This window comes from Mangifera indica, chromosome 3 (assembly GCF_011075055.1).
Source record: "Mangifera indica cultivar Alphonso chromosome 3, CATAS_Mindica_2.1, whole genome shotgun sequence".
Lineage (NCBI taxonomy): Eukaryota > Viridiplantae > Streptophyta > Magnoliopsida > Sapindales > Anacardiaceae > Mangifera > Mangifera indica.
The window spans coordinates 10,788,041-10,802,025 of NC_058139.1; the positions used below are offsets into that span (position 1 = coordinate 10,788,041).

General features: G+C 30.6%; 1 protein-coding gene across 2 annotated transcripts; it reads right to left on the reverse strand.

The window, feature by feature from the left end:
* Positions 1–3,191: 3,191 nt before the first annotated feature.
* On the reverse strand, positions 3,192–10,689 carry LOC123211866 (SPX domain-containing membrane protein At4g22990-like). Of its 2 annotated transcripts, XM_044630806.1 has the most exons (12): positions 10,478–10,689; positions 10,287–10,352; positions 8,996–9,054; positions 8,366–8,486; positions 7,461–7,772; positions 6,988–7,092; positions 6,436–6,890; positions 5,810–6,111; positions 4,517–4,701; positions 3,926–4,116; positions 3,692–3,825; positions 3,192–3,595 (listed from the first exon to the last, which is right to left on the reverse strand). In XM_044630806.1, exons 3-12 carry the CDS (start codon positions 9,046–9,048, stop codon positions 3,357–3,359), a joined length of 2,097 nt encoding a protein of 698 aa, XP_044486741.1. In that variant the 5' UTR covers positions 9,049–9,054; positions 10,287–10,352; positions 10,478–10,689; the 3' UTR covers positions 3,192–3,356. The 2 variants fall into 2 exon arrangements, with proteins under 2 accessions (XP_044486741.1, XP_044486742.1); XM_044630807.1 differs by lacking the exons at positions 10,287–10,352; positions 10,478–10,689 and adding an exon at positions 9,182–10,232.
* Positions 10,690–13,985: the final 3,296 nt, after the last annotated feature.

Genomic DNA, 13,985 nt, shown 5'->3' on the forward strand with positions numbered 1-13,985 from the left:
ACATTCCCATATTTTTAAAATCATATTATTGATAATATGTCATATTAAATCCGTATGTACATGTTTTATATTTTTTCCGTATTCGAATTTTATGACTCTTTGTTTATAAACATATTTTTTCACTATTTATCATATTATATCCATATAATTTTTGCATCTTCTTTTTTATGTTTCCGTATTTACTAACTAGGGTTTTGAAGCTATGGATTTGGCAAAAAAAAAAAAGAAAGGATGGATTTTCTATAGATAAAAAGCTTAGGATTTTTAATTAAATTATCAAATTTTGTTAATGAATTTAATATTTTTGAAATTGAAATTGAAATTGATTGTTAGTTGACGAAAAAATGTTAATGATCAGTACATGGTTTGATTTGTGGCATAAAACCATGATTTTAGTTGAAAAAACATTGTGTCATAACCATAGAACACCCTTCCTTATACTGTGCATCAAACAGAGGATATTTGGTACGCCCAGGGTAATTTGTAGTTTGTGGAGACACGTATAATAAAGGATAACATAATTTCCTTATTATAAAAGATAAAATATGATTGTTAAATTTTAACATTTTATTTATATTTGAATTAAAATAAATTTTGTTTCTGGTACGAGTATTATTTTGGTTTTTCAGTTATATCTATATAATTTATACAACACTGACTATTATCATATAAATACCCATAATTTTTTTTTCAATTAGTTACCTTAAAAGTAATATTAAAACTATTTTTATTCACTCTCAAAGGTTCAGATTATAGCACACATCAAGAGTTGTATTATATATATAATTTTATACATAAATAATAATATATTATCATTTAATTAAATAGTTAAAAATTAACGATAAAATAAAACTTAATTATAAAATAATATATAATTATTTATATATAAAATTATGTGTATATTCTTCTTCCATGCATCAAAATCGTCCCTATAGTCTTTATGGTTGTGTCTACTCCGGTGTGGACCTAAAACTCGACCAACAGTGTTAAAAGGCGAATTAGAGGCCTGTATATATCTAGCAATTTTATATAAAATTAAGAACATTCTTTTTCTATCCCTTAACAAACTCAAAATATTAAAGTTTGGAACTTTCGCTTTTATTTTGATAGATTCTGCCAAGCAAACATCCGACTTTTAAGATTTTGCATAACAACATTTTCCTCATACACTAATTTATTAAAAGAAAAAAAAACCGTTAATATTCTTATTTTTCTTAAGGCCAAAAGACTTATTCCAACCCAAGGTTTGGTGTATTTTCAAAATGACTCTTGATAACTAAAATTTTATCTCATTTCCTCAATTAATTTAAAAAACTAATAATTTTTTTTATCTAAAAGTTTGAAAAGTTACATTTCTCTCTAGGGTTTCATTATTTTCTCTTCCTTCTCCGGAGACTGTTCTCTGATTAATCTTTCTTACCTTCTTATTTGTCAGCACTCTCTTCCACCTCTCAGATGAAGAGACGACCATGAATGTGACACATCAAAGCGCTTTGCCCATATCCATCACGCGATGAATCTGGACAACTTTGATTCGTCTTCGTATAGATCTTTGATGAAACACGATGAAGATGTTGATCTTCATCTAGATAGATGAAGACGAATCATCCTCATCTCTTTGTTGAACGAAGATGATTTGTCTTCATCTGCTTTTTCGGCCATCGATGATGCCTCTTGAGCAAAAGAAGATGATGGGTGGGAAGACCAACTATCAATTGGAACAGAGATGGTTGTCAGATAAGGAGAAAAAGACCCTAAGGGAAAAAATGTGAGTTTTCAAACTTTGAGTGATGGGGCATTATTAGTTTTTTAAACTAAGAAGAAAAAATAAAATAAAATTTTAGGTTTTTTAATATTTTTTTATTAAATGACATTTTTATCTTTGTAACTAACAACAAATTTTAACAGAAGTAAGATAATTAGTAAATATTTAGATTTTTAAAAGTTAATGAAAGTTACTTTAACGATAGACCAAACCTTGGGTGGGAATAAGTCTTTTGGTCTTCCCTTAATGAATGAATCTAAAGCTTTAAAAAAAAATGTCGGTTGAATCATCACTCATGGCTTACCTAAAACTTTTATATATATATATAGTCATTAATTCATGGCTTACCTAAAATTTATATATACATTCACTCATTAATTCTTTACACATCTAGATGTATAGTCATTGCATCTGAGTTTCACATCACTGCCATCATACATCATCTCATGCACTAATATGTCTTCATTTTCATTGTGTATTGTGGATTTAAAACAATTGTTATACCCAATATTCTATGAATGTATTCCTAGAACTTATCAATTTTTTTGAACATAAAGGTATTCATTGCCCTTATGACATATTTAGGAGATTATATCCACTCTACCAAAGGCGTCCTAAAATCACATATAGCTGGATAAAACAAATTGATTGTTGCATGTTTCGTATCAATTTGTAAAATGGCCCCAATATTAACATATATTATTAGTAAGCTCTCAAATTATGTTGATCAAGAGCCGGCAACAAATTAGTAACCATCGTATTGTTGGACTAGCTATTGTGATTTGTGTCAGAAATTAGAACACTCGAAAAGCATCAAAAGTAGTGTTTTAAAATTTTAAAATAAATAATCAAACATCGCAACCTCACATTTGGATTAGACATGTCCACGAGGGTTTGACTTACCGGGCTTGTGGGATGGATCGGGCCGTAAACCCATACAATAATAAGCTTTCAAATCAGGCCTACCTATAAAATTTTGAAGGCCCAAGGCTCGACCCTATATATAGAGTCGGGCCAGACCTTAATTTTTTTTTTAAAAAATTTATTAAAATTTTTTAACAAAATTAATTTTCAATTATTAAAACTGATGATAGTATTCTGAATATTTTATTTATAATCTCTCATTTATGACAGAGAAATACTGTAGTTATATGATGAAAAATATTCAAATAAATTAAATTCATTTGACATTAGATTCATTTGTAATAATAAAATTGAAATATAAACAAAATTATAAATATAAAGAATTATTAATTATAAATTTAGACAATTTTTGAAAGAAAGTTGATAAGAAAAATGAGATTGAGAATATAATAAAAAAATTCAGATTAATAGACTGAGAGATTTATAAATTAAATTAGAAATAAAAAAATTTTGAATTGATTTATATAAAAAAAAAAAAAATTAAACGTCTACTGCCCGGATGTTTGATACGACATTATTGTATTTATTTATTAATTATTTTTCAGATATTCGGACGAGTGGCTTTAATTGGCCCGTCCGTTGTTTAAATCCATTTGAAGAGACACTGTTGTTGAAAAATATACAAGAATGAATAACCAACAAAATTATGCAACAGGAAACGAAAGAATCAATACAGAGAGTTGTACGTAATGAAGGTCGCAATAATGGAAGATACGCAAATAAGAAGAGAAGGAATTAGAGTAACGTTTAAGAGCTTACTCTCGCCCAAGTACCCAGCCAGGGTTATTGTCCCATCAGCGATAACTCTGGCAATTGTCCCAGCTTCTGTTGAAAGTAACCCACCATTGTAGGTTCCACGTGAAAGCCTGGAAGACATCACCCGAGACAGAAGTGCCAGGTTCACGCCTGTACCAAAATAATGACATCCATATATATTACAACACATTAATAACCGACAGCTTAAGTTAATTTTAGAAAAAATATTTTAAAAAAGAATCTGACCTTCAAGTACTTCAGCAAAAACAAACAAGATGAGTCCTGAGCAGACATATTGAGGCACAGAGTATGGAATTATCACATGGAAGCTGAAGATAATGCCTACTAAAACCATGAATTCAGATGCCAATAAAATTTGCCTGGAACGAGAATAATACACCACTAGGTTATGGTAAAAACATTTCAAATATAATATCAGCTGTTTGAGAGATGAAGAAGATGCCCATGCTGAAGCATTACCTGTCTTCAAATATGTTGCTTATATAATTTCCAACAACAATGTTTACTGGAAGAACAGTAAGGCCGAGACAAGCCAGAAAAATAGCCACACTGCTTGTAGACCAATTAAAATAGTATGTGGTGATGACACTAGATTCAGAGAGTAAAACCTCCATTACGTATTTCAGCATAAAATATATCAACAATTGAACCTGGAAAATATATAAGAATTTTAGTGAGAGCTCATCAAGTGTTATATGTTGAAACAATTTTGAAGCTCAAATAATCTGGCAATGAGAAGCAGATAAAATTCTAGAATAGTAAGCTCACAAATGAAACCAAGCGCGCACACAAAAACAATAAGAAGATCGCCCAACTTTAACTTTCCCAGGCTGAATCTGATGCTTTCTATTATCATGCTCTGTAACTTTCTACATAACAATAGATTATCGTATAAATAATACAAAAGGATTGTTCGATTGCTCGTTCATATTTCATAATATCTAAACAAGATTTAACATCCAGCTGATTTAGAAGTCAACAAACATGGAGATGAAGATGAAGAAATTAGAGCTATCTAGTCTTTGAATCAGTAAGCTGACATCAACATACCTTAACAGAGGGTGTAAGTAGTCTATATGCTGATTTAATTGAATTGGCTGGTAAATGAGATTCCTCAGGAACTTCATCACTTCCATCACATTCTGCGTCAACATCATCATCTTCGTGATTGTCTCCAGAAGTTATGAGCAATGGCTGCTTAAGACCTTTCTCAAGTTGATCATTTTCTACTGGTTCTGTCATTTATCAGAAAAATTTCAAAATTAACATTTATATGCATTGAAAGTTTTTCAATTTTATCAAAAATTATATATAATTAAAGTGAAGAGAGAGGTGATTTTAGATAGAACACTTTTAAGTGATTAACTAAAACTAGCTGCGCAATCCAGCTCAACTTATGCCAGTAGTGGAACCATGTTTATCCAAAGTATAACAACCTAAGACTACCCTTGGGCCACATTTTAACTAGTTACAAGATCCAACTATTCTAACAGTTGCATTATCTCACTGGTACTAGCACTTAGCCTAATGTTGAATTTCCATGAAGGTCCCACTCAGCTTACCTAGCTGCTGTAAGAAAAAACAATCCCTGTACAGCCTAAAGCAGCATCCTTGCAATACAACCTTGACCAGAGTCTAATAAAAAGTCATTTGACAGCCTTAAAACTGATATTGTACAGTCATTGACCAACAAAGAGCTGGTTAATGCAATCACAAAGCCCAAAGCTCAAAAATGGTTGTGAGTCTAATCAATATACTCTGGGATTTATCTATTCAATCAAGCCGGACAAGGTTCTCTGGTCATTAAAAAAAAAAAAACTCAAAAGGGGTTATCCATTGTGTTTAAGGATCCATTTTAGATAAAATGAAGCAATTATAATTCTTAAATTAAACAGTAGCTTGACAATTACCCCAATATAGCAAATTGAATTAGATTAACTATACCTGTAACCAATCTTAAAAATAAAAAATGAACTAAAATCGACAATATTTTTAAATAACATTTCTAGTTTGGGCGGAGAAGATTATATTGATCACTTCAAAATTTAAACTTCAGTTAAAATTCATCAAATTTTTTTATATCAAGAGCACAACTGAAATGAAAACTTAAACAAATATTGATACTATAGTAAAAAGCCCAATAGTTCTTATGCACTCTGATAATGTATTTTGACATACAAAAACTATTTCATAAATCACAACAAAATATTTTCAAGAGAAACAAATACCTTATTATTTAGTTCTATATTAAGACCAATAATTTCATAAGCATCCTATGAATAAATACATATATTCAAAAAAATATCAAAGTCACAAATGTCAGGGTGATCGGAGTTCACATACCTGCATTTGATTCATCCGGTCTATCATTCTCTTCAATATCATGAGAAGGTTCTTTAAATGAGATGCACAACCATATTAAATATATAAACCAGGCCAAGGCCATAACCCATCCAGGTAAAGTGTCTTGATTAAAAGTAAGCTTGTAAATCTTAAAATTAGTTTGAAGTACTCCAGCAAGAGCAGGACCACAAGCCATTCCAAGTGCACTGGCACTAACAAAACCTGCCGATGCCTGCATGCGGAATTTTAATGGTACACAATCACTGATATAACGCCGGTTAACAGCTCTTGCAGATCCAAATCTGAATTGTGAAGTACAATTTCATCAACATTAGAGGAGCTACACTAAAAAAGCATTTCTATATCCTACAACCTGTAAATTTAGGTTTAGGTTCCCAAGAAGAGTACTTTTTAGTTAAAAACTTTGTTTACGATGGAAAAGAGCTTTAAGTTAATGTCAAACCTTAAAAAAGGTCACATTAATTATTATTGAACTGATAGATAAGAAATTAAAGATATAATTTATCTTAATGAAAAGCACTAAAAGAGCATTTTTAAAATTGTTTAATAAAGAATTAAATAAAGTGAAACCAAAAGGGAGAGAGAGAGAGAGAGAGAGAACATACCCACAGAAAAGGCGGCCGATTAAGAGAACCACTATCGACTCAAGATCATAGGCCAATGCATACAAAACATTTCCAATGAAAAGAACAATACTACTAAATACAAGAGGTTTGAAGTATGATTTGTTTGACCATGCACTAAAATACACAGAGGAAAACACCTGTGCAACAGCCATTGCCCCAATAACAACACCACAAACCGTTGCAGCAGCTCCAAGGCTCAGAGCATAGTCATCTGCTGTAGGGACAATAATATATGTATTGACCATATAAAGAAATGTGTTTACCAAGTTCAAGAGAAGTGACATGAAATGATATCTCTGATCATCAACATGTTCCTCGACTGGAGTAGGTAGCTCTTCTTGCATAATGAGAGCATGTTGAGCCAAAAAATTGAGGAAATTTGTAGAGTGACTTAATCTATCTACCGCTGCTTTTATTGAGTCAACAAAAGGATCCTGCAAGGTAAATTCCAAGGGTTTGAATGCTATACTTGCAAGAGAACAGTCACATAGAAACATGACAGTCTATACAAATTGAGTCAATATGATAAACCTGGAGTGGCTGAACAGGCTGATCATAAATGGATAAGTGGCTTCCCTGTCGATCTTGAAGTTCATGAAGATTTCGAGATATGGCTCCCACAACAGCTCCTAATCCCTACGAAATTCCAGTTTTTGATCTTAAAACTTAGGAGAAAAATAACTTTTAGAGGGTAAATCAGACTCTAGATAGCATATCATGCCCCAAAATTTACAAACTTATCTGAAATCATGAACATAATTTTCTTGGAAAAACATAATTAATTGTGCATGTGTGTGTACACTCGAAAATTCTTAATTGTAGATATCTGCATTTTGTAAAATTTGGACTTTTGTATACCATTGCCAAAAAATATTAAGTCAAAATTTAACAAATTTCAAAGAACATTTGATTGATCTTTTTTTCTAGTATTTTAACAGTGCCATATTTTGAGACCCACATTTTAAATTTTAAATTTCACAGGAGAGATATACTATATGTATTACCACATGCTTAAACACTTGCTGCAGCTGGGAATAAGGATGATTAGCACGAGTTTTGACATAGTAATTAGTGAATCTATAACCAAAGCGTTTATCAAACTTTTTCAGTATCTTGCGCAGACCAATGGCATTTATCTCAACAAAATAGAGAAGCTTCAAAAGGTCATGTCCCACTTCTCGATAAGCCTCACGTAGTTCAATTATTTTAGATATATCTTGCTGCTCTTGAAGAGCATCATGTTGTTCCCCAAGCCTGGCTAACCTGCTAGCAAGGAGACCTTGTTGTTCCAATATAAAAAGAACAATCTTCTCAATCTGAAAATATAAGAACAATAAAGTGCATCAAAAAACTGTTCTCATTCAGCCTTCAAAAAAGTTCAGCACGGTATCTTTTCTTTTGGTGCAAATCCAAAGGTCACCCTGCAACCGACTAACTAAAAGAAATTCAGTTTACAATCTCTATATCCACATAAATGACAGTCTCTCAATAAGTGTTCTGTGCTAAGTGTGGACGGCTCCACGTCTATAATGAGAATCCTAGTTTAAGATATAATGTATCAATTGGCTATTGATTTTTTGACCCAAATATCCATTCACCTTAACAAAAAACTCAATTAAGTAATTTTCAAGGAAACATATAAAGCTGTGTAAGTAAAAGAATTTAAATAAGTTCATGTACTCTGAAGAGTAACAAAAGGGATATCAATTTTAAGTCTTAGGAGGATTACTTAAACACACACCAGGCATGATAAAAAGCAAGAACGTTTCAATGTACCAATGCTAATGACAGATATATCCAGCATAATTTTATTTCAGTCTCATCACATAATTTTTTTAAACAGCATCTGAAAACACTTCTTGCATGTATTTGCCAATATAGCACTTTTGATTCCTATCTTCCAACATACCTGATTATCTAGCATTCTTGAGAAATCTTTCAGAACATGATGGCGATCTTGAGTTCCAACTTCAATCTGTTGACCATATTGTTTTACTTTCTTCTTCATTAATTTGTAGTTTATGTAGTATCTGAAAGAAATAAAATTATAACCATTGTAAAACAACTTTTAGAGTATACAAGACAATATTATGCTGTGATAAAATCTGTAGATAGGCTAGTAAAAATTCACAAGTAAAATTATAACCAAGCAGCCCCTATTCTCTCTCTGTATGTCTCAATGGATGTATGTATGTGTGTAAAAACCATAAATTTATCTATGTTATGACTCTAAAATTGAAATATCAGACATAAGCAAAAGAAAGACATAAAAACCAATAGATACATCATGCTCAAGCAGACTAATAACAACTTTTATTCTTTTCTCTTATAGAAGAATTAGAACTTAAACTAATATTCTGATAGTTGTGATATGGTGATCTAAACTATGTGGTCACAACATACTTTCCTATTGGCAAAGGGGTAAATATTAGAGGACAAAGTATTAATCGCCAAATAAAGCAAAATTTTACCATGCATCTTTCTGGTTGGCAGAAGCATTTTATGCTCCCTGAAATGAATATCAACATGTGAAACATACCTTTGCCATTCTTGAATTTGTCTTTCCTTCAGCTTTTTCCCAAATTCAACCATTTTTCACTACATTTATAGTATATGGACTTCAGTCAGAAAAGAGAAGAAAACTCTAACAACATTACTGGAAAAGAAAATTTGTTCTGGCGTTAAAAGACAACAGAGAAAGAATTAATAAGCATCGTATCTGTACATTGTGTACTGTAAAACTTGTCCCGAAAGCAAATGTACAGCCAACATTACTGAGTCTTTGCAGAACGAAGGGGAACAAGGAAAGGCACAATCACAAAATAATAATGTTTCACTTCTGAGAGTTTATTATTAGCAGTCCTTAAAAACTTTTATATATAAAGCCAGATGCGTTGTAGCTTTGTAACATTAGGAGCAAAATTCACATGCATCTTCCTATCAAACACCCTTTTTGAAACCAATTCATTATTCTCCAGACAACATGATACATATTAGTCCAATCAACAATAAAATAGATAAGACGAATCAGCTTTCCAGGCACTAAGTCAACGACTAAATTTACATGGACATTGGTAATGCTCCCCATCCGTAACATTTCTGGGAGATTTCTAAGCAAGAAAAACAATCTCAATACAAAGGAGAAAAAGGGGTCACTCACTGGCATCAGTTTCTAAGGAGAAATTGCTTCCTAAGACAAAATAGATTTTGACTAATGCACAAAATTTATTATTATAATACTTTTCACGCAACATTTTCAGACTAGTCATTAAAGCGCCTATCATACTAACAGTCAACTTAATGATACACAATTTGGAGCGTGTTTGTATCAACAGTGTTGCAGTTCGTCATGGTGCTTTCGCTTATGTAATCGCGGGTAGTTGATAACAACGCTTAGCAAAACGCCAAGTTTGACAACTCAGCATAATCCTTCAAGCACTCAGTCTAGTTAAGCGCCCTCAACTAATAACCTCGACTCAAACCATTTTAAATTTATAATTGTATTATCACTATAATTAATGTTTATTGACAACAAAAGAAAGAAGTCTAGTACTTTTCATTAATATACTAGATAAAATATATTCGTAACTTCAGAGTTGAAAATAATAGACAAACAAAAAAACTGGCAAAACACAAAGTGTCCAGTTATCTTCTGTTTGTTTCCCGAGAAAACATCAAGAAAAAAAGAACATGAAAACAGAATCCTTCGATCCCTATAAGTATAGAGAAACAACAGTCTCTGTGTGTGTATATAAAAATAAATGGTTCAAACTTCAAATATTCAATCCATTTTCCATTCGCGGCAACCAAATAGAAGACGCACGCGTTACCTTAAAGCGAAATCTGAAGTGAAGCTCTCTTAAGCAGACAACGATTAGATGACCATCAACGAACAGCTGAACCAAAAAGCAAAGGAAAAAGAAAGGCACGTGGATGATTCATAAAACAGAAAAAGCGCTTTTATCGTTATTTTTCATAAATCACGTAAAACAGGGATTCGAATCTGAAAAAGAAGATATACCTGAAACAAATCCAGAGGAGGTGGAATTGATCTGTTTCAGAGAAAAACTGGTTTTCCTTTGAGACAGAGAGTGATAGTAACATTAATATAATGTGTTTGGTGCAATCTCATTCTCATCAATGAAATGATGAATCGTGAATCATTGAAATTCAATTATGGATCATTTTTGTCTGTCCGTCGTCCGGTTGCTTTCCTTGTTTGGATGGAACTCTTTGGCAAATATATTATTAGTTGACCAAATGTGAGTATATTTTAAATACGTGATCATATGATTAATTTAAAATAAAGTGATATTCAATATCTGATGATGATATATGGAGTGTGTTTACAACAGAGGTGAATTGGAAATATAATAAAATTTGAGAAAGAATTATATCCGGAGGGAGGGTTGCTAAAGGCACTGGAGTGAATAAGAGTCTTTAATTAGAGGCCAAAAGACTGCGTCCCACCTAAGGTTTGATGTACTAGCAATTCCCACCCTTCAACTTTTAAAAACTCAAATATTCACCTATAAATTAATGTTTGTTAAAAATTTTAATTAGGCTTGGGGTAAAACTGTTATTTAATAAAAAAATTTATAAAAATAAAGTTTTATCATATTTTTCTCTCTGGGTTTAAAATTTCATCGTTCTTCCCTCTTATAGTTTGAAAAATAAACATTTCTCTCATATAGTTTATAGTTTTATCTTGTTGCTACTCCTCTAATGATTGGAGACAACCAACCTCTATACCACAACTCCTTCCTCTCCCGGATGATGATGAATTGTCGGTCAATCAAGGATTAACATCTCATGAGATCAAGAGATAGTAAAAGAAAATAAAAAAGAAAAATTAGATGATAAAAAATTATAATAAAACATAGTTATATTTAAGATTTAAAATTAGCTGGAAAATGTTACCTTAGTATTTATTTGTAGTTGAAGTTATATAAAAAATTGAATAAAATGGAAGAAAGCATTGGTTTAAAAGATAAGGTGATTAAAGCAATTAAGTGAGAACAATAAAACTATGTATATAACTTTTTTCTATAATTTTGTGTACAAATAATAACGTGTTACTATATAATTAAGTGTTATTTTATCTTTAGTTTTTAACTATCTAATTATATAATGATACATTATTATTTATACACAAAAATTATACGTATAACATTTCTCGAGTGGGAATTATTGGTTCTCTCAATTTAAAAATCTCATAATTTTCCCTACCAAAGTTTAAAAAGTGGCAACTCCACCCCCTAGGTTTTAATTTTTTTCTAAGATTTTTCCAACGAGCTTTTTTGTCATTGTCGCTCTCTTCCTCTAAGCACTCTCTCCCTCTCTAGTGCTCCATTGCCCTCTAGATGTCATTGATTTCATCCATCATTGAGAAACAACAATGAAATCAAGTAAAGAGATTTCATCCGTCGTTGATTTTGTTTGTCCTTCATCTATTGTCTTCCATTGTGCATCATCTATCGACATCGAGGAACCACTATGAGATCTCTTCATCTAGACGTCAACATGTCCAAATGATTCTTCTGGATTTGTTAGATCTAGGCGGGACGATGATAGGTTCTTATTAGGAGGGTAAAGAGACAATGATGACGACATTTTAGGGTGGAAAAGGGAGGTCTCTGGTGGTCGAAGAGTGAAGAAAAAAACCTTTGATTTAGAGGTAAAAATGTGATTTTTCAAAACTAAAAAACTTTTGTAAGGATAAATTTGTTAGTTTTTAAAATCTTGGGAGAAAAATTTAATAAATTATATTTGTTTTTAATAATATTATTAAAATAATAATTTTACCTTTAAATCTGACTAAAAATTTTAACAAAATTTAGTTTATCAATAAACTAAATTTTGATGCCACCATGTTCATCATAAATAATACCACTAGGAATATGAAAATTTTGAAATTATCTACTTCTGACATTTAATTTAGGGCCAAAGGGTTAAGTAAAAAGATAAATTCTCACCCATCAACTTTTAAAAACTTAAATATCTATTTATATGTTAAAATTCACTGTTAAAGTTAAGAGTAAAATTGTCATTTAGCTAAAATATTAAAAAGGCTAAAGGCTAAAAAATTACGCATTTTCCCCTAGGTTTAAAAACTAATAATTTTCCTTATCCAAGATTTGAAAAGTTGTATTTTCCCTCATATTGTTTGATTCTTTCCAATAAACATTTTTCAACGACCATTCCGAGAAGCCCATCAATCGGCCTTCCCACCATCTCCCTCTCCAATGGTTTTTTGATATGGAAACTATCAAAAATCCTATCAAAATAATCGGACGAAGTTGCATAAATCTATGCAATGACACACAAATCTATGCATCGTCTGACCACTTTAACGTTAATCAGAGATGCACAAGTTGACGTTGAAGTGGTCTAACGATACACAAATTTGTGTAACGTCATCCAATTATTTTGATTAAATTTTTTATGGTTTTCACGTCAAAAAACCATCGAAGAGAGAGGTGACAAGAAGACCAATAAACGACTTTCTCGAAATTATCATTGAAAAGTGGTTATTAGAAAAAAAAAAAAACCCTTAAAGGGAAAATATAACTTTTTAAACCTTAGGTGAGAAAAAACTGTTAGATTTTTAAATATAAGGGGAAATGCATAATCCTTTAGTTTTTAAATATTTTTAGGTAAATAACAATTGTATTCTTAATCTTAATTGTGAATTTTAATAAATAGATAAGTATTTGAACTTTTAAAATTAATATGTTGAAATATATCTTTTCACTAAACCTTGGTGAAAAACAGCCGTTTGGCTTTTAATTTATTGTCAAAGATAATTAATTTTTATGAAAATATTTTTTAATCGTAGCATAAATTATAATCACAAAAAACCCCTCAATTATATTGAAATACAAACAGTTGCCTATAAGTTTTCAAATAATTAATATCTTTTTGCACCTTGCTTTTACAAATAGCAACGTTAGTCCCTCTATAATTAAAAATCAAATTTAAATACCTGATTCAATTCAATACTTATTTAATAAATAATTACTTGGTAAATAAAGTAATATTATACCATAACCTATTTTCAATATTGTCAGAGGATAGATAAAGGTTAGTGACCACGGTAGTGTGTATTGAATTGTATCATATTGTATGATTCATTTTTTAAAAAGTAAAATAATAAAAAAATAATTAGCACGTCATTATATTTGAAAATATCATAAATACCTTTAAAATTTTAAAATTTTTAATATACATTTCTATTACATAATTATTTTGTTTAAAAGAGTATATCAATCCGTATCAGTAATATATATCATATCATAATTTATGTATCGTATTATATGATACATTTAATGTATTATATTAATTTGATATAATTTATAATATATATCATTTTTTATCTGTATCATATCATATTATAAAATACGTATTATATATTATATGATACTGATAATTATGTCAATGATTTGGTGTAGTCCTTTATGGCATATCTCTAAATGGATCACTAAATTGACAAAATAATAACTTCTAAATATGTAAATAGTGATATTCAA